Below are 18,269 nucleotides of genomic sequence, written 5' to 3'. Positions count from 1 at the left end.
AAATCACAGAAGGTACATGCAGGCCTGCATGGATATACATGTATGTACATTTACATGTAACGTCAAAACTTACTGGTGTACTTGTATAGAGCCTAGACCTAGTTGCTGGGTCCCTAATTTTGCCACCACATCTAATGTGATGCAGTCTATCTGCTTAATGCATCCAGATCCAGATCATGCCTACTGACGTGTTTGATTGGTTAACCACAAACTAAGGGACACAGCAATATACTGTACCCCAGAACTATGGGGTTTGATGTCCATCCCGGGGGGGGGGGTTGTCAGACCCCATGGCTCTTCGGGGTAATGCGAGATACATGGCAAAACTTTGTGTACATGTATATCATGGTCAAAGACATAACATGTAAAGTACATGTACATGCATTTCTTGTGTCTGGCTCAGAAAAAAATGGACTGCGGTATTCAGCTGTTCAGAGTAACTAGCACACACTAATGCTTCATCACCATTTTAAATGGGAAAAATGCTCCACTCATGCGCCACTTTCATGTTCTCTACTTAGGTCCTACTTAGCTCTATATGAACCACATGTAAGTGGAGTGTCAGTATTCCTCTTTGACGATTTTGGACGAGATTGTCATAGTCATACTAATGCTCCACGCCCGTACATATAATAAGGTGAAAGCGGTTCCCAAAAATTCCAACAACTCACCAAAAATACCTCTAGGAAACCGCAGGAAAGGCCTATATGTAGTCAGGGCACAAGATGTATTGACCAGGAAACAGTCATTGGTAGCAAGTAGCACTGCCAAGTGTGTAAGGTCACAATACTGGCCAACTTTCATGATGCAAAACTTTAATTTATCAGATGATGTAACCATTTTCAAGCTATGTTTGCTTGAGATTATAGTTGTACATGTATTTGAGAGATAAATAAAGATAAATAATTCAGTGTAAATGCGAGTCTATAATTTTTATTCACGTTGAAGAGCAAATTTTAGTTCAAAATGGCGCCCAAAAATGGGACATTGCTTGAACAAAATTTAATGAACTCAACTACTTTACTTATAGCTCACGTATTTTATCACAATGGTCATATTTTTTGAGTTAAGCAATGAAGTAATATTTTGGCCCTTTACAAAAAAAAAAATAAATAAATCCACGCTCCAAAATGGCAGCTGAACCTGCGTTAACGTTCGTTTCACATCGTGTCCACCACACCATACCATGACGAAAAGGGCCAGAATCATCATTTACAAGCCTCACCCTTACCTGTAAAAGCCATTTTTATTCGAAATGAGCTTACTAAACATCGTGTAAAATGTGTGCTAGACCATAATTACCCTCGAGGATGAGAAAACATCAACATATCGATCGCTATAATTTTCGTGTCCATTTTGTAACTAACGTAAAATGTCCACATGTTTTAACTGGTGATCAACGCAGTCTGACTAGTGGTCGTACACGTGCAATGGTACCCTGCATGGATGACCTAAAGGTCAATTGTTTTAGGCTCGATTACGTCTTTTCCGAGATGAAGCTATTTTAAGCACCGTGTCCACCGCGCGCCGCTTACGCGTCTCTTTGTAACGAACGGAGAAAGTTGCTGCGCGCGACAGCTTTCCCTCCAACAATCAGGAAAAGAGCAGCCAATATCCGGAAAAAGAGCAGCCAAAAGGTTTGTATCAACTTAAATAGATTTTATTTTCTGTATTTTTTTGTGAAAAGAGGTCAGATGGCATTGTAAAAGGGAAGATTTTAATGGATAGTCAATGGGTGATTTTTGGGCTTTGTAGCGGACCGCTTGGATGGTTTCGTGTGAATCGTGTCCATGTTTAACGAACGGAAGAAAAAAATAGTAAACATCTGAAGTCCCTCTTGAAATTGCAAAACGACAAATAATTTACACTTTTTAAGCTAAAGTCCATCACAAAAATGAACAAACTTAAAGAATAGCCTTGCCAAGTTCACGAAATCATCAGTGTTTCACGTTCATTACACACCGGCACTTTCGACTTCGCCCCATTCGTATTAAAATTCGCCCCATTTGTCATCCAATAGTATGGGGGCGAGTTCGCAGTGAATTAAAAGTAAATGGAGCGAAGTTGATGTAACACGTAGGCAAGTGATGTTTACACAGATAGGGGAACTTGCCTTTGTGGAACCCCTGGGGTCTTGTTAGAATTTTTTTTTATGTTTCTACAAATCAAGCCACTGCCGGTTATGTTAAAAAATTGTTTTATTTAAATTTTACTTTTCTTCTATCTTATTTCAGAAGCCAGAAAGGAGAAAAAGATTCAATGGTTGGATCAGATGATGCAGACCTTCCTGAAAACGCTCCACAATGAAATACAGTTTTTAAGAAACAGGATTAGAATGAAAAATAAAATAGTCATTGACTCAATTTACTTGTTCCTCAGAATTGTTTAATGTTGGAAATGGTGCACATTTAAATATACATACATGTACTTAAGTTCACAATGTCAAAGATTTCAACTTCTGTGAAGCTCATGTGCAACCTTCTTGCACGCATATACATGTAGGGCATCTAAAAATAGGCTGAAGTGGCTTATCAGATATGTAGATCACAGAGATGCTCCCAAGAAATGAAAAAGCATGTGCATGTATTAACACCTGCACATAGTAACATAGGCAATTTTCTGAAGGTGAGGCAACTACCTTGAGGGCTCCAGTAAAGCAAGTCATAATAAACTTGTCACATGAAATGTTAGCTTTGATTCGAAATTTTTGGTGTCCGTGTCATTTTTGTAACTAACGTTAAACTACAGGACAAAGATCTTTGAAATTGAGGGTATCTGTTCTTTGGTTGTCAATGATAATGTCCTCTTTGAAGTACTTGCAAGCTTCGCAACCAGCTGTTTTCCTCAAGTCATCAAACTGCAAATCATTTAAAATTGTTGTGTGTGAAAAAGTACACTTGTTAACGTTAGTTACGGTGTCCACCTTATTAAGATATCGTAAAATTAGTAACAATTAACATTTTTTTTAAAGATGACTTTCAGAAAGGAGGAAAAGCTTAACCACAACAATACAACTCAACATTGTTTTTCTTTGACTTTTATTATTGCATGGTTGACTGCAAAGTGGACACCGTAACCAACGTTAACTTATGAGGCCCCCCTCTACAGAAAGCACTGCATGGAAGAAAATTTCTTGGGCCGATTATCTTCCCATTGCTATTTTCTGATAGAGGGTGGTCTATTGTCACTATTTAAAAGTAAATTAAACACCTTTCACTAGATTGAATTTTTACCTATGTCATGTATGTGTCCCATTTTTGTTAGCCAGTATTGTGTCCTTACACAAATATCAAAATCAACAAGTCTTGTGTCCAGACCACATAAAGCCCTTTCATGCGTACATCTTGGAGGACCATGTTCGTCCACAGACTTATTGCACCAGAAACCCTACATGCCCGTATTTGAATTGAGGTGGCGAAAAGTTTAAGTGCTGTGCATGTGTCAAGCCAAAACAGTCGGATTTTGACAGATTTTGAAGTCAGAAACATCACTGAAGCCCAACCGTTTGACATTGGCGTTTATGTCTATTTTGGCGTGTCTAGTGAGTCTTTGGAATTTTTAGAACTGTTTTCACCTTACTACATGTATATGTATGGGCGTGGAGCGTTAGTATGACGAGCCCGTCCAAAATTTCAAAAGAGGAATACTAACGCTCCACTTAGTGGAGCTAGGTCCTACTACTAAGTACTAGCACTAACTAAACTGGTAGGGCTTACCGTGTTTAACACTCGTGGAGTTAGGAATGCCTACTCCAACATGTTGTAACTTTTAATGTCTGATGAACGTACATGAAGGCCAATCATGGGCATGCTTTTGCTCGGCCTCTGGTCAAGTCCTAGGCTAGGGTCTTGGCACTGCTTAGACCCGTAAACAGGGCCCGGCGAATACTCCTCCGTCGTATACTGGGCCCTGTCCCGAATAATGGGATTTCTTTCGAAAAAGTTATCTGGGATATCCGGGGGCATAACTAAACATCCGCTTGATTTTATGAGCTGAAATTGCACCGGTATGTTCACTACTTACGGTGTAAACCATCCACTGGGTTGTTAATTGTAGAAAACTTGCTTTTTCCTCATTTAAGGAAAAAAAATTTTTTGCTGTTTTCCCACTCCGGACAAGTTTGCCCCTTGAACAAAAGCAACGGCTGTTTCGTCATTTTTGTGTCACGTTACAGAGAGCGAGCCGCGCCACCAATGATTTGCCACAAACAGTGTGTGACTGGAGAGGGAACCAGCCAAGGGTGTTGCGTATTAGCTGCGACTCAAAACAGCCGTAATTTTCTACGCGTACTTACATGTAGATCAACAGGTACTCTTGCAGACCTGAACGAGATCCATAGGTACTGAAGTCTGGGTGCAAACTAGACAGGCTCTCGTACAGGGTACCATTACTTAACCATACAAAGGAGTCTGTGTAATGTACAAGTCAGGCGAAAATTCCTACAGAGTGGGAAAATGGCAAAAAGACAACATTTTTTCCTCCAAACGAAGAAAAGGCGAGTTTTCTACAATTAGCAACCTAGCGGATTTTTTACAGCACAAGTAGTGAACATACCGGTGCAACTTCAGCTCATAAAATTAAGCGATTGTTTAGTTATGCCCCCGATGTCCTGGATAAAGTTTTCCAAGGAAATCCCTATGACTGCCTAACTGGGACTGGACGGAGGAGTATTCGTTGGGCCCTGTTTAACTGTCTCGGCACTGCTGGGCAGTGACAGTACAGTCAGTAGGCTACAGGACATGTACTAATGAAGGCTAGGCCTACCACACTTTCGAATTCACATCTATACTCACTCAGTCTTGGTCATACCATCATCTAAGGAGCTCTATGACTTCACAGACCACATATCCACACCACAGATAACACCCCACTATGTTAATTGTACCACCAATGTATACAAGTAAACGAAGGGGTGCTGTGACTCACCTAAAAATGGCAATGTAACGCGGCGCGGATCGCTGAAAACCAAATGGTGTGTGCCGCGCCCTCATGCATGGCGCCGTCGCAAACCTGGGTAGACTGGTTGCCTGCTCTAACTAGTCCGAAATTCGTGCGTACTTAATTGAACGTCTCTTTTGTGCAGTAGCAGTATGGAGGACGAAAAGTGGCATGATCTGCTTTTCTGCTTTCAGAATAGTAGTAAGCAGATTTTACGTCTTTGTAACATGCAAGTTTTGGACGTTTCTACTTTTCTGCTTCCTCAAAAACAGAATGACAATTTTATTGTAATGCACTTTTTCTGCTTTTCTGCTACTACAAAAGTAGTTTTAGGCTCTTTTTAGATGGCGGACGAAAAGCGGCCATCTGCTTTGTACCTGTCAAACAAGCAGGAAAGTGGATTGAACCGTGAATTCAACTTTTTTTTTGCTTTTGCGATAAAGGAAAAGCAGATTTTACATAGGTGGCCGAAAAGTGGCCATCAGCTTTTCTGTCCGAGTCCTCAATGGGTAGTGGATGGGGTCATGAACCTGTAGGTTACGATCATTTCCGTTCTGGGGGAGCATGGGAATGAAGACATATAAAATTAAAACCAATACTTAACAATGCTTTCTGCCGACCAATCCTATACGGCAGTATCACTGTCACTGTGAGGCAGAGAAAACAGCATCTCAAAGGAAACACAGTTTCCTTTTAAATGGTCATAACCTGAGGTTCACGACCCCATTCACGGCCCTTGTAAGGCAGAAAAGCAGATGGCCACTTTTCAGCCGCCTATGTAAAATTGCTCCTCCAGTATGTGAAAAAGCAAAAGAGTAGAATTCACGGTTGTTGCCAAAACGTTCGACCCTGATTTCTGCCTGCTCGAAAGGAGAAAAGCAGATGGCCGCTTTTCGGCCGCCAGCAAATTAAGAAAAAGTAAATTCTTCTTTTCATGAAGCATAAAAGCAGAAAAATATAAAAATGATAACCAAACATTGTTTGCTCTGCTTTTTGAGGTGGCAGAAAAGTCGAAATTGCATGTTACCAGAACATAAAATCTGCTTTTCTACTACTCTGATAGCAGAAAAGCATGGCCACTTTTTGTCCTCCATAATAGCAGTTTTGTTTGCTTAGAGAAATTGTTGGTTTATTTTGAGGACTTTCTTGGCCCTGAACTTGTGTTTGGACTTTGGTGGCCTCCGAATCACACATTTTTCGTAAATATTTTCACGTGCTACTATAACATCAACAGCCGAATTGAAATTCAGAAAACAGAACTGCCAAATGTTGTTTTTGTTTTAAAAACACCTGTATCATGTCACGTCACTTGCCACTTGTTGATTATTGAACCATATGGTGATTCATGATGGGAGCAATTAAAACCTATGCAACTGTAGGATCCACAGGAAGTTTTTGAGGCGATCGAATTCCCTCACGAGTACGTTCTGTGATTGATCATGAGGAAACTGTAAGATACATGTGCCGCGTGTATACAGACTCACCGAGCAAGGACTTGTTAATTAAGGAATGTTAATTGGACTAACTGCACGGAAATTACCATCAATAGGGCCTATACATCAACAGTAAGTTAGTGTGCCATTAACATAACAGCGGAGGCTGTGCCTCCACGAGGCATAAACTCCTCTTAAAAACCATTTTCCATTGTGTATCCCAAGAAAGCTACAGTTACGGTAAGAAAACACGAGCGTGGGGTGGGACTTCTGGGTTCGTTTCACCAAATTTCTAGATTTCTAGGACCGAGTTCATCATTCACGGCAAGAGAGGTGCCATAATCTGGGCTGATTATAAATCACAGTTGGGACTGTGGCTTCCAATTCAGACTGCCTTAGGCTATTTCGTTCACTCAAACCTCCATGCTTGCGGGACTATTTTGGACAGCGGTGGGCAGCTGAAGCTAAACGCATAGTTATAGCCTACTACTATTTCAGGGGAGGGGTAAGTAAAAAAAATCGACGTGGGTAACCTGTATGAAACTGAAAAGAAAACTGAACTTCGGTCGTCACCTTGAATTTCCAGTAAAACATGCCACGTCAAAGTCTTCCTGAGAGTTACCAGATGGCACTTATTATTCTGTATGAATTAAAACTTTAATTTTTGTTTTTTAACGGGTGTGTATTAGCGCATCCTCTTGTCCAGTGAGACCTTGGGCGCCATTCGAGGAGTTTACCCTAGGGGTCCAGCCGCCCTCAAACAAGTTAGAAATTTTTGCAAATGATTATACGTACATATACGTACATACAGTATTCTTTCTTGGTTTTGCCAGATCTTCAACGGCCTTTAATTGATTAGTGCTGGGTATAGGGTGTTTGGTATTGGAAACTGGGTGTTACGTTAAGGTAAATGTCATTGGCAGTTGTCTTCTTGTCTCCTTGGTTTTTTTTTTGGGGGGGGGTACATGTTGTAACGGACGTTACAGTTCTTTGCTGTGATTTGATTTGTTCAATTTTATCGTTTGGTTTTGGTGTATCTAGTTTTTTAAATCCCGATTACATGTATTTATACTTATTTTCAATGTACAGCGCATTTGAACATATTTTTACGAAATTTGCGCTTTATAAATAAATTATTATCATCATTCCATAAGATCAAGACAACTTGTTGTTTATTCTGATGAGCAGTGTAATTCTAAACACCCCTAAACCCTGACATGCACTCTTCTTCATCTAAAAAAAATCATAATGGGATAGTAGACACCCCCAATAGAATTAGGTTTCCGTGGTATGCATGCATTTCTTGGTGCTATAAAATTCCCTGGTATTTTCGTCATAGGGTAACTATTATATGGGTGATTCACAATAGCGCGCCTTCATGAGTTTGGAACGCGTTGACTAATCACAGTGCGAGAAATCTGTATTGTACGCGTATTTTAAATTTGTCCAAATGAATCCTAAATATGAACCAATCCACGACGAATGATCTGAATGTATAGTTAGCACCTCAAGCAGATATCAGTACAAGCTGAAACGGTTGAAATCAATTCTGATTGATGAAATACGAAAAACTGTAATTTGTTTCTCTGTCTTCTCTGAACCAGTTGTGCATTGAGTTAATACTTTTTTTTACTATTTTGTCCCTTAACTGATTGCATATGGGTAATTAAGTTTTTTTTTTATTTTGCTTGGCACTGAAAACTGTTGAATGATCCACTGCCCACCCATCCCCGCCAAAATTAAGGGGAAGGGCTATGTCCACTGTGCATCCAACGACGAGACAAAAAAATGTTTGTTCTGTAACAGAATTACATGTAGCGCGTACCTGTACATATTGGTATTTATGTAGGGCAGATGTGATTATTGGATTATGTGGCCGAGACATCATCACATGTTATAGAAGTTCAAAGTTCATCTAAATCGACCAGAATTAATTACGTTTGTACTTCCTGTTACGTTTGGAGTAGGGAAATAAATCGCATGCATACAAGTTTTACTGCCCTTCGGCGTTAACCAATTCCAATAAGTTGCCATCATATTGCATTAAAACTGCCGCAGTTGATTTCAAACTAGTGGTGTCATGGATTTCATCCGCGGACTGTCACTTTGCACATTTGTATGGATTGTATTAATTTATAAAGGTAGGTGTGATAATGTATTATTCTGTTCACAAAATAGAGCTTATACTGCTATAGCTTGGTTTAATTAGCTATTTCTTATTTTTTATTCCGTTGATGGAGCCAAGCACTTATGTCTAAGTCATGATGAGCAATTGATTTTAACTTTCGACTGTACACGTGCTACACTAAATTTGACTCGTGGCAAAGATCGTCAGTATTCCTCATAATTCAGTGATTTTCATGGATTACATGGGGTTTGTGAGATAGAGTCGGCACTTTTTTAATTGTGAAGTGGACAGGGGTTGTGGGTATTGTTTTCGAAGTATACTAGTGTAAAATGTATATAAACGCAAAATATAGTATATACAAGTTCGCAGAAGTTGAGGATTTTGAGCCCTGTCAGAATCCCAGCCTGCTGATTGCCATTTTTATGCAGTCAGCGTCAAAAGGTTGCATACCCCCTAAAAAGTATAACTTCAGTAAGAGTCTTATTTGTGTGTGCGTTTAATGACAAAATGAAGAGAACAGTTGGCTTCAACAACGGTGACATTAATGACAAGTAATCCCGTACCAAAAAAAATGAAAAACCCTGAGAGAAAAATCCATCTCTGAGGTGGCATTCTCCATCCCAACCAAATTAAGCATCCAGATTTGTCTGGATTAATTTCAAGACAAAAAGGGCAGTACAATGAAGAAATCCCCGCCTTTGTCTGCCTGTGTATACATAGGCGTACGTATACCTGAATCGTAACAAAAATCTGACTAAACTATGAGAAAAAACTGCTAGGTTTGAAAAAGTCAATGTATACTGTACAATGTCAGGACTGTCTAACTCCAATATGCCATGGGGCAACTCAGTACCTGGTTTTTAAAAAACAATAGTGGATAATCTTTGATTGTTGACGAGTTCCGAATATCTAGAGCACAATTCCTTCCTGTTTCGACACGGGTTGTTGGCAGCTACCATTTTTGTTTCCGGTGTGCGTTTGTTTTGATGACGACATGACAACCAGTTTCTTTCTGACTTTCAGTGCACCTTCAGTCACACTCGCAAATTGATTGCATTATGTCATTTTTAGTATTCTTGTAGGTATTTACGCTCACTCCCGCCCCCTTTCCTCTCAGCAGCAGTTGCTGTATTTACTGGACCTCAAGACACCTCTGTCTTGCGGGGAGCCACTACAACACTGTACTGCAGAAACCCTGACTACACAGGGCCAGGTGTAACCTTTTGGAGTGAAGGAGGAGATACATTCGCCACTGAGGGAGGTGTCTTTGGGTCTAACACTAAATATGACAACTCTGATGTCATCACATCATCATCGACGCCAACAACTCAATTGGATCTGCAAATAACCAACGCACAAATCACAGACGAAGGAACATATGAATGTGAAATAACGCCAAGTAGACAGGCTGCAACACTCAAAGTTGAAAGTAGGTGAAGACTCAATCGAGACTTGGTAAATGCATTAGCCATGGCTAGAACACACCTACATGTACCGTATAAACATGTACATGTACTGTACATCATTTTTCATTAAGTACATGTTTGAAATGTTTTTCAGAATGACGATTCTTTTATTGTTTTTTGGTTTACCACCACCAGTACACGTTATCTATCAAAATATGCACGTGTCCTTTACCTCGTGTTTTTTTTAATGTTGTAACAGCTTTCATATTTTATTTCTCTGTGTAGTTGCAGGAACTGTAGATGGAATCACAATTGATGGAGACTCATCGGGCAATCCAGTCATCCTGAGAGCAACGGTGGAAAGTGTGCTGAGATGCACAGCCAGGGGCTTCAGACCTGCTGTCAACTTGGAATGGTACAAGAACAGTGTCCACATAACAACAGGTGTCAGTGAAGATGCACCTACTGACAATGGAGATGGTACAAATGACACGTCAGGCACACTGACGTTTACACCGACAAGGCAAGACAATGAAGCCATCCTAGAATGCCGAACAACAGGACAGGTGGTCGCCCCAGCACAGAAAGCATCACTCACTCTCAATGTACAATGTACGTATGATGAACTTGGTTTTACTTTGTAACCGCATCCCGCAAAGTCTCCAAAAACCTCTGTTATTCCGCCTATTTCCCCTCTTAACGAATCCGAAATTACACCAAAGGCTACTCATCTTGATGTTAAATTGAAGATTACCAAGCGTGTAAATGAAGTGAAGAACATTGCCAAGTTGGTACAATCAGTGGTAGTTTTATTCACTTGTTTAGTCGGAAATGTCAGCAGTAGCATGGTTGAGAAGTTGGGGGCCTCAATATGTGTCAAAAGACAATGGTCTTGCCCATGAACTGGTTTAATAATCCAACGTTGTTGAGTAGCGTGTGTTTTGTTTATGACTCGAGAATGACAATCACAATGGCATCACCCATGTGCGTGCACGGTTCGAAAGTATTATAGTGATCATGACTACCAACTTTATTCTTTGGTTGATGTAACTTGTACAATTGTAACCATTCATTTTATTGAAAAATATGACTGTAGTTTAATTCTGTATTGAATTATTGTGTGAAATTTTTGATAGGGGCCAGCTTTCACTTTGTGTGTATTCCTGAAAATGTTGTTTCTGAAAATGTGACCAGTCCAACTGTATTCAAGTGTGGTATCAATTTGTCCTGCAGATGTACCAGTGGTCTCAATTGGGTATGCTAATGAAGTGATAACTTGCTCATCGAATGCCAACCCACTGGCAATGAATCATAAGGTCATCCTTAACGGTACTCAGGTTGTGAAGGAATTCACGACCAGCCAAGGATCTCATCCATTCACTCCAGTAGATGGCTGTACGGTCATCAGTTGCAATGCTACAAACACAGTGGGAACGGGAACGGCAACTTTTCCTGAAGAAATATGCCCAGGTAAGTAATCCCTGTGTTTCCCTCGACACTCTAATTCTACCAGTGTTTTGCTTTATATTAAGTTATAAAGCTGAAATTGAAAATCAGCAGAGCATTCCATAATTCTGGGTGGCCCATCAGTGTTGCACATATTTTTCTCGACCGTCTTCATGTTTAGGTATATGTGATGTAGGCTGAAGTAAATACAAAAAAAAATGAATTTCAAGTTCTGAATAGGCTTTTCTGATATTCTTGCAATATTTAAAATATATCATCTTCGACAACTGATGTGAAAAGATGTTTGCTCAACCAAATAAAATAGTGGGAATTTCTGAAATGTTTCTTAAAAGTCATGCTTCTTCATTACCTTTTTATTACTTCAAGGTATTCATTTACAGATTTCTTTTCGTCAAGTTTTCTCTGCTATAGTTTTAAGTTAACAATGCACAGCAATTCTCCGCCAATTTCACAAAATGCTTTGAATGTAATGTTTCAAATCACTCTCTGTGATATCGTTAATTTTAATACTTCGAGGCATATTGCGGGAATAGAGGCCTGTACCTAATTTCCTTTATTTTGTTTTGGTTTATATCGATAAGCAGTGGAACATTACCCGAGTTCAACATGCCGGAAATTAACGTATTTTCTAAGAAAAAGCATATCAAAAAGAAAAAATAGCACAGGAAGCCAGCAGAATGTTTAATACCTTACGGTGTGTCTCCCAATATAGTACGTTACTAGTCCAGTGACGTCACATTATGAGTGGATGGTATTGTCACACTGATAACCTTGAAGTTTGCAGTTCCCTTGAGCGAGCAGCCTGGGTATATCCTTAGATGAGAAATTGATCAAAATGCGGAACATGTTGTAAAGTACTATGCACAGTGGCTTACAACGAGGGAGGGGTATAACTGCCTTCTTTCTCAACGACTGTCCCTTTCCCTCAAAGAGACATTGTTTGGCAAGCATTCCTTTGAATGTTGGCGAGACGTTAGAATGTTTAGGGCCATGAAGAGCCACGCCAAAAGGAAAAGTAATTCTTCCACTTCAGCTCTGGGTCACAAAATGGTTTCAAATGTAAAGGAGTTACTGGTTTCAAAATCTTCAAGAGGATTAGCCTTCTGTTGTCAATTGCAAAATGCTAATGTCTTGTACTTCATAGCTACAAACAGTGGCGCCGTGGTTGGGGCTGTGGTGGGAGTCTTCATTGCTGCGATCATCATTTGTGGACTGATCATATTTTGTTGGATGAGGAAGAGGAGGGAAAGACAGAAACCCACTCGTGGACAGTCAACCATTGGGAGCGATGGAAAGTAAGATATTGGTGTTCTGGTCTAGTTTCTTATTCATTTCAGCAAACAAAAATTAAGAGAAATTTTAAAAGTGGGTGGCGTATCTTAAATTACAATTCTCAGCTGGACAGCGCCATGGCACTACGCGGGAGGATGATATGAACTTAACTTCACGGGAGAGCTGCATGAGCTTCAGGTCTTGGAAAGTAGAGCCGTTGCTCCCTGGGTGTGTGTAGAGAAAACCTAAAGCTCCTAAAGCTGAACGATTGCCGATCTTGAACCTGACTTATTTTATTTGCAGAGGTTATTTTAAGCCTGACCGACAACATCATGTTGAGCTGCAGAGGTCAGAGTCTGACATGGTTGCTGCCTCATCAAAGGACAATCAACCTAACGGCAAGTGTTCTGAAATGATAGTGATAGAAAAATTTTCAGTGCCTGCTGTATTAGATATGCTTCTCATTCAGACTTGCTTAGTAAATGCGTTGGATTTCGCAATCTAAATTTACATTCATCCAAAAATTGCTCAATCACACAAATGACGAAACAAGAACAGCGATTGAAAATGAATTAACGTGATGACATATAGAATTCTATCAGTTGCTGTTAATAAAACTAATAGGAATGTGATGAGCTCATTGACAAGAATGTGACCCAAAGGGCCCCTCAACTCTCGAATTTTCTGAAAATACAATATTCTGTTACTTTTTTTGCATAACCAATGCATTTACCGTGATACAGAACGAACTCACCTTGAAACAGAACTTCTGATTTTGCAGTGCCACCCTGCCAAGCAACGCAGAGATATGGAATAAAAGAAATATCACTAAGATAAAGGGGATTTAGTAAGGCATTGTCAAATTGTATTCTTGGTGAATTCCCTCAATTTAAGAAAAAGTATGGCACATCATTTAGGTTGTAAAGTGTCCATATTTTATCTACAAAAAAATTGTTGATTTTATATTTCTAGCTGCGGTCTATGAAAGCATTCCGGACAGTGTTGCAACTTGTCCCACCACAACATTGATGTATAGTAATGTAGGTCCTGATCTGTCATTCTCGCGAGATCTCGTTGTTATCGAGAAGGAGCTTGGACAAGGTGCTTTCGGCAAAGTCCTACTTGGTACAGCTCTCGGGATCGAGGAAGCTGGCAACCGGACCAAAGTTGCCATCAAAACCCTCAAAGGTAAAGAGAGTAATGAGATCAGATTCTATGGTGAAAATAATGTACCCTTCAAGTTTATGGTTGTATTTCTGAATTGATGTGTCTGGTAACGAATCATGAAGAGATTGGTAGTGGTCAACTACGTTTCAATAATCTTGAAAAATGCGATATTTTGATCGGAGAGGTGACCTAATGTCGCTTTATTCTTGTTATTTGAATTTTCAGGAGATTCTCTCTCAGGAACCAGTCACAATAGAACCAATAATTATGTCATACAGTCAGTCACCCAAGTGATTCTTGTGCAATATTTCCCACTGAGATGCACAACAATAACCAAAAATTCTGTGTTTTTTCTATACTTGTAGACGGTGCTGACAGACAGACGAAGATGGAGTTGCTGTCCGAGTTAAAGTTGATGAAGACAGTTGGTTCTCATCCAAACGTTGTCAAGCTACTGGGACATTGCGCCGAATCAGGTTACAGATAAAACTTCACACAAGTCTATGGGGCCGTCCATAAAGTACTTAATTAATGAAGCCGACTTTTCAGATAGCCCTTCCCTAAGGAGGCGTATACCCATTCCATGTTACCGATGGCGTAACTAAGAACAACGAGGGGCATGGGGCCGTGACTTGGAAATAGTTAGCCTTGTCGCAATTTTGATTGTGACTGTGCCCGTTCTGTGCGGTTCGAGAAAATTAGCCCCCGCCCCGCAAAATGGATCCCACTTACGCCACTAATGTTGCTCTTTGTCTTGCCAGACCGCCAGCAGTATAATGGTGAGATCCAAGTAGAAAGGGCGAAGGGTGATTTCATAACGATTATTGATGTGTACAAGCCGATCCCAGTGTTGATCATGACGAATACTGTACTAGTTAAAAGCAAATTAAAGCTATTAAAAGCTAATTACTGCTCTTTCTCCGTATGCAATGCCACGGGCTCCTTTCCATCCTGTCCGCCCCTGCCTATGACCCTCCAAATAATAAACAATGTACCTCACAGATGTCCCGCAGCACAACTACAGTGTTGTAGTCGAGTACTTCCGAGTACCAACGTTCTCCACAAAATACTGAACTGGGTAAGAGGGAATAAAGCCAGAGTGCACAGGCATTTGATGGTAAATGTGCAAAGGTAAGATTACAAAATAAATGTTAGACTTCAGACACCCCCAGTTGTGTAAAATTTAAGTTTTAAGGAGAAAAGTACTCGGAAAGTATTCAGCCGAGTACTTTCCGAGTACATTTGTCCTAAAAAGTTAATTTTAATCCAACAGTGATGGCCTGAAGTCCTTATGTTGCTTTGTAATCTTACCTTTATGCATGCACCATCAACTGCCGATGTACTTCAGCTTTGTTCCCTTCTAACTAGTTAAAATATTTGGTAGAGAACTTGGTTCTCAAAAAGTACTCGACTACATCACTGCACAACTATCTGAAAACGCAACAAAATATCTACTGATAACAAAAGACCCAAGTCATCCAATTTCCATACAAACTTCTTAAAACATCCCAAGCTTGAGGTAACAGCTCAAGCTAGAAAGAATTATCAAACCACAAGACTTGACGAATATAAAACTTGATCCATAATACGGAAATTAAAAATTATGCACATTTTCATCCATCTTGCTATCTCGCAAGTAGATCCCGTTTTCATCATCGTCGAATACCTTGCCAAGGGTGACCTCAAGAAGGTGCTGTTGGGGTACCGAGACAAGGATCCTGGTTCGGATTACTCCAACATACCTGGCTTGAGCAAATCTCTTTCACGGACTCTGATCAAATTTGCCAGGGATGTAGCAAACGGAATGGCCTTCTTGTCATCACAAAAGGTAAAGCGTTGACAGAACGGTTGTTTATGTAAAGCATTTGAATAGCAGCATTTAACAATTTATTGTTTCAGTTCAAGCCAGTGAGGAATTTTGCTTCAACATATATTTTCAGTGAAAAGATGTTTTTTCACAATCTACCCTATTAAATTAAATCACTGGGATGCAGTCCTATAGCCTGCTGGGAAATTCAAACGACCCTCAAGGGATTCACATCGTAAAGCATATTTACTTTAGATTTGTCGTTGTTGAACAAGTAAGCTTTTTTAGGACTTACATTTATTTGGATGGCACTGAGGTCTTTTTTCTCGAACATTTAGTGTGTGCATCGTGACCTGGCTGCCCGTAACGTGCTGGTGGGCGATGACTTGGTCTGTAAGGTGTCTGACTTTGGTCTGGCTCGTGATGTCATGAACACTCGCATCTACCAACGAGAGTCACAGGTACCATATACAAGATCACAATTTTCTGTTTTATACTTGACTTTCATTTGTTTATTAGAAACTTTAATAGCTACAGAGATCTTGTCGTTTTTAATAATGCTTCACTTCAGTGGAAGATTTTTCTCCTGAAAAATACGACTGGATTAAATGAAATCCTAGAGGATAAATAATTTTCACGTTCAATTTTAGGGTCCACTCCCTATGCGATGGATGGCACTGGAATCCCTACTCGATGACGTGTACACAACAGAGAGTGACGTGTGGTCTTTTGGAGTTTTGCTGTGGGAGATCGTAACACTTGGTGAGTGACAGGATTTCTTTCAGGCCTCCAGCTTTCTAAGGAAAGACATTCATTAACATGTACAAATTATGTTGTCATAATAGAACTATGTAGAACGTCACTGTTAAGAGACTGACGTTAATGGAGTTAAGTTATCAAACTTGAATAATGATTCCTATTTTACAGGTGCCAGGCCGTATCCGATGATGAAAGCCAAGACGATGGTGAGCCAGTTGCAACAGGGCTATCGTATGCCGAGGCCCCAACACTGCAAGAAAGAGCTGTAGGTATTCGAAAGACATTAGCATATGAAGAGGTATTGCGGAGAGATACCCTCTTTTTTGAACATGAATAGAATGTGTCGATCAGCAAGAGTTGATCTGCCAAAATGTTGCACCCAAACTGATGATTCTAAATAACCTATAGTATATAATGTATAATAAGTGTAATGTGTCAGTGTTCCAGTTTGTGACTGAATTCATATCCTCCCTTCTATATGTCCTGAATAAAAATTCATCCATGCAGAAACAAGCAAAGAACTAGCGAGGCGTTTCATTCCCACCCTGAAGAAAAAACAGGTTATTCTTACACCTAAGACATTTCCGACACAAATCAAAAAGGGGTCTGACAGAAAAACAGGAACTCCTCAAGTAGGAGTGACTGCAAGAACCAGTTACCTTTGAACATGTTTCCTCAGGTACGCCATGATGTGCACCTGCTGGCAGAGGATTCCTCAGGACCGACCAACATTCCTGAGTCTGCACCAACAACTGAATGACATGCTGTCAGAAGACAAGGTTAGCGACAATAACCTTTGGGTTATCATACACAGGATATATACCATGTAGCTTAAAGCTAAAACGATGTAACCTTCAGGTGAAAGTATTCGTTGCAAAAGAAATCGAACGTTTACTTCTTTACAGGATGTTTCTAAAATTGCTGTCAGAAATCTTTATTTCTGATTGCAGAATGCGTTGGGGTGAGTTAAATTCTTGTGTATAAACATTTTCATTAAGTTCGCGTACTAACTAATGCTATGTTTCTGTTTGTGTAAACAGGACTATATCACCTTTCACAAGTTGGATGAAGGCATCTATGAAGTGACAATGATCGAAGCCAGCAATGAGAAACTGTGACAGCTGTATGAATTCGCTTCGATATTATATCAGACTGTGTTGTCCGTGGTAAACTGCTTCTTCATTTGAAAAGTATTCTGAAATAAAGCAAATACGACCTTTGCTGTAGAGTTGTTGCCATTTTGTGTTATTCCTTAGAACAGCCAATTAATACATTTTTTCCAAGTAGAACTACCACGGATGATGAGAAAGCTTTTACTTTTATTATTAAAAGAAACCTGTATGTCCTTAGAAGGACACTTTTTTGCTGAGAATGCCTATTCTATTAGAAATGTAAGCCCGTGTGGCTTTGTAGAAATACTTTTACCCAGCTTTGCAAACCTATGATGAAGAGTGAATTAAATATTTATGTGTCTTCAGACAGAAATTATACTCGGGTTGGGAAATGATAGATGTAAATTTCTAACTTTCCATTTGGTTTAAAATTTGTAGATTAAAATCGCTTGTAAATTAGTATAATTTCACATTTCAGGAAATTGGATAAGAGAAATATGTAGAAAGATTCAGGAACAGAAATGTTTCGTGGACACGTGCCTGTAATCCACTTTTACAAAGGATGTAACCGTAGTTTAAAATGGGTAAACTGGCAAGTTACTTTGCAAACTTTTGAACATCTTTGATGCATGTTTGTTCCTATCTCTTGTAAGGAATGTTGCTTTTAAACAGAACTGGCTCTATTCAGAACCCATACTCATTAAAATAGATAATTTTAGTTTAGATAGTTTATATATGGTGTAATAGGAAACCTAATTTGTTGACACCTGACCATGCAAA

The 18,269-nt window shown here is 39.7% G+C and overlaps 2 protein-coding genes across 10 annotated transcripts in view; one reads left to right on the top strand and one right to left on the bottom strand.

The window, feature by feature from the left end:
- LOC110989205 (cell adhesion molecule 3-like) overlaps positions 1–5,015 on the bottom strand; it is a 161,793-nt gene extending 156,778 nt beyond the window's left edge. For 7 of the 9 annotated variants that reach the window (XM_087142069.1, XM_087142068.1, XM_087142074.1 and 4 more), the window contains exon 1: positions 4,794–4,926. The gene's annotated coding sequence lies outside the window, so the exon portion shown is untranslated. Of the gene's footprint in view, positions 1–4,793 lie in introns of all 9 variants that reach the window. The other 2 variants (XM_087142071.1, XM_087142072.1) reach the window with 2 other exon arrangements.
- A 3,316-nt stretch (positions 5,016–8,331) lies between these two features.
- On the top strand, positions 8,332–18,225 carry LOC110989202 (fibroblast growth factor receptor-like). The gene is made up of 14 exons (XM_087142107.1): positions 8,332–8,512; positions 9,617–9,928; positions 10,191–10,517; positions 11,139–11,375; positions 12,517–12,667; positions 12,948–13,042; positions 13,617–13,832; positions 14,177–14,287; positions 15,452–15,639; positions 15,957–16,079; positions 16,269–16,380; positions 16,546–16,642; positions 17,057–17,156; positions 17,418–18,225. The coding sequence occupies exons 1-14, from the start codon at positions 8,452–8,454 to the stop codon at positions 17,493–17,495; spliced, it is 2,208 nt and encodes a 735-aa protein (XP_086998233.1). The 5' UTR covers positions 8,332–8,451; the 3' UTR covers positions 17,496–18,225.
- Positions 18,226–18,269: the final 44 nt, after the last annotated feature.

The sequence above is a fragment of the Acanthaster planci genome, linkage group LG10 (assembly GCF_054643075.1).
Source record: "Acanthaster planci isolate LZ-2023a linkage group LG10, COTS_SCS, whole genome shotgun sequence".
NCBI lineage: Eukaryota > Metazoa > Echinodermata > Asteroidea > Valvatida > Acanthasteridae > Acanthaster > Acanthaster planci.
The sequence above is the reverse complement of the archived record's forward strand: the minus strand, read 5'-3'. Positions and strand labels throughout refer to the sequence as shown.

Bases quoted from the DNA above. Each gene is read 5' to 3' on its own strand.
- LOC110989202 (XM_087142107.1), top strand. From the start codon at position 8,452: ATGGATTTCATCCGCGGACTGTCACTTTGCACATTTGTATGGATTGTA. The intron at 8,513-9,616 runs GTAGGTGTGATA...CTTTCCTCTCAG, and splicing joins GATTGTATTAATTTATAAAG to CAGCAGTTGCTGTATTTACT. The intron at 16,643-17,056 runs GTAGGTATTCGA...ATGTTTCCTCAG, and splicing joins CAACACTGCAAGAAAGAGCT to GTACGCCATGATGTGCACCT.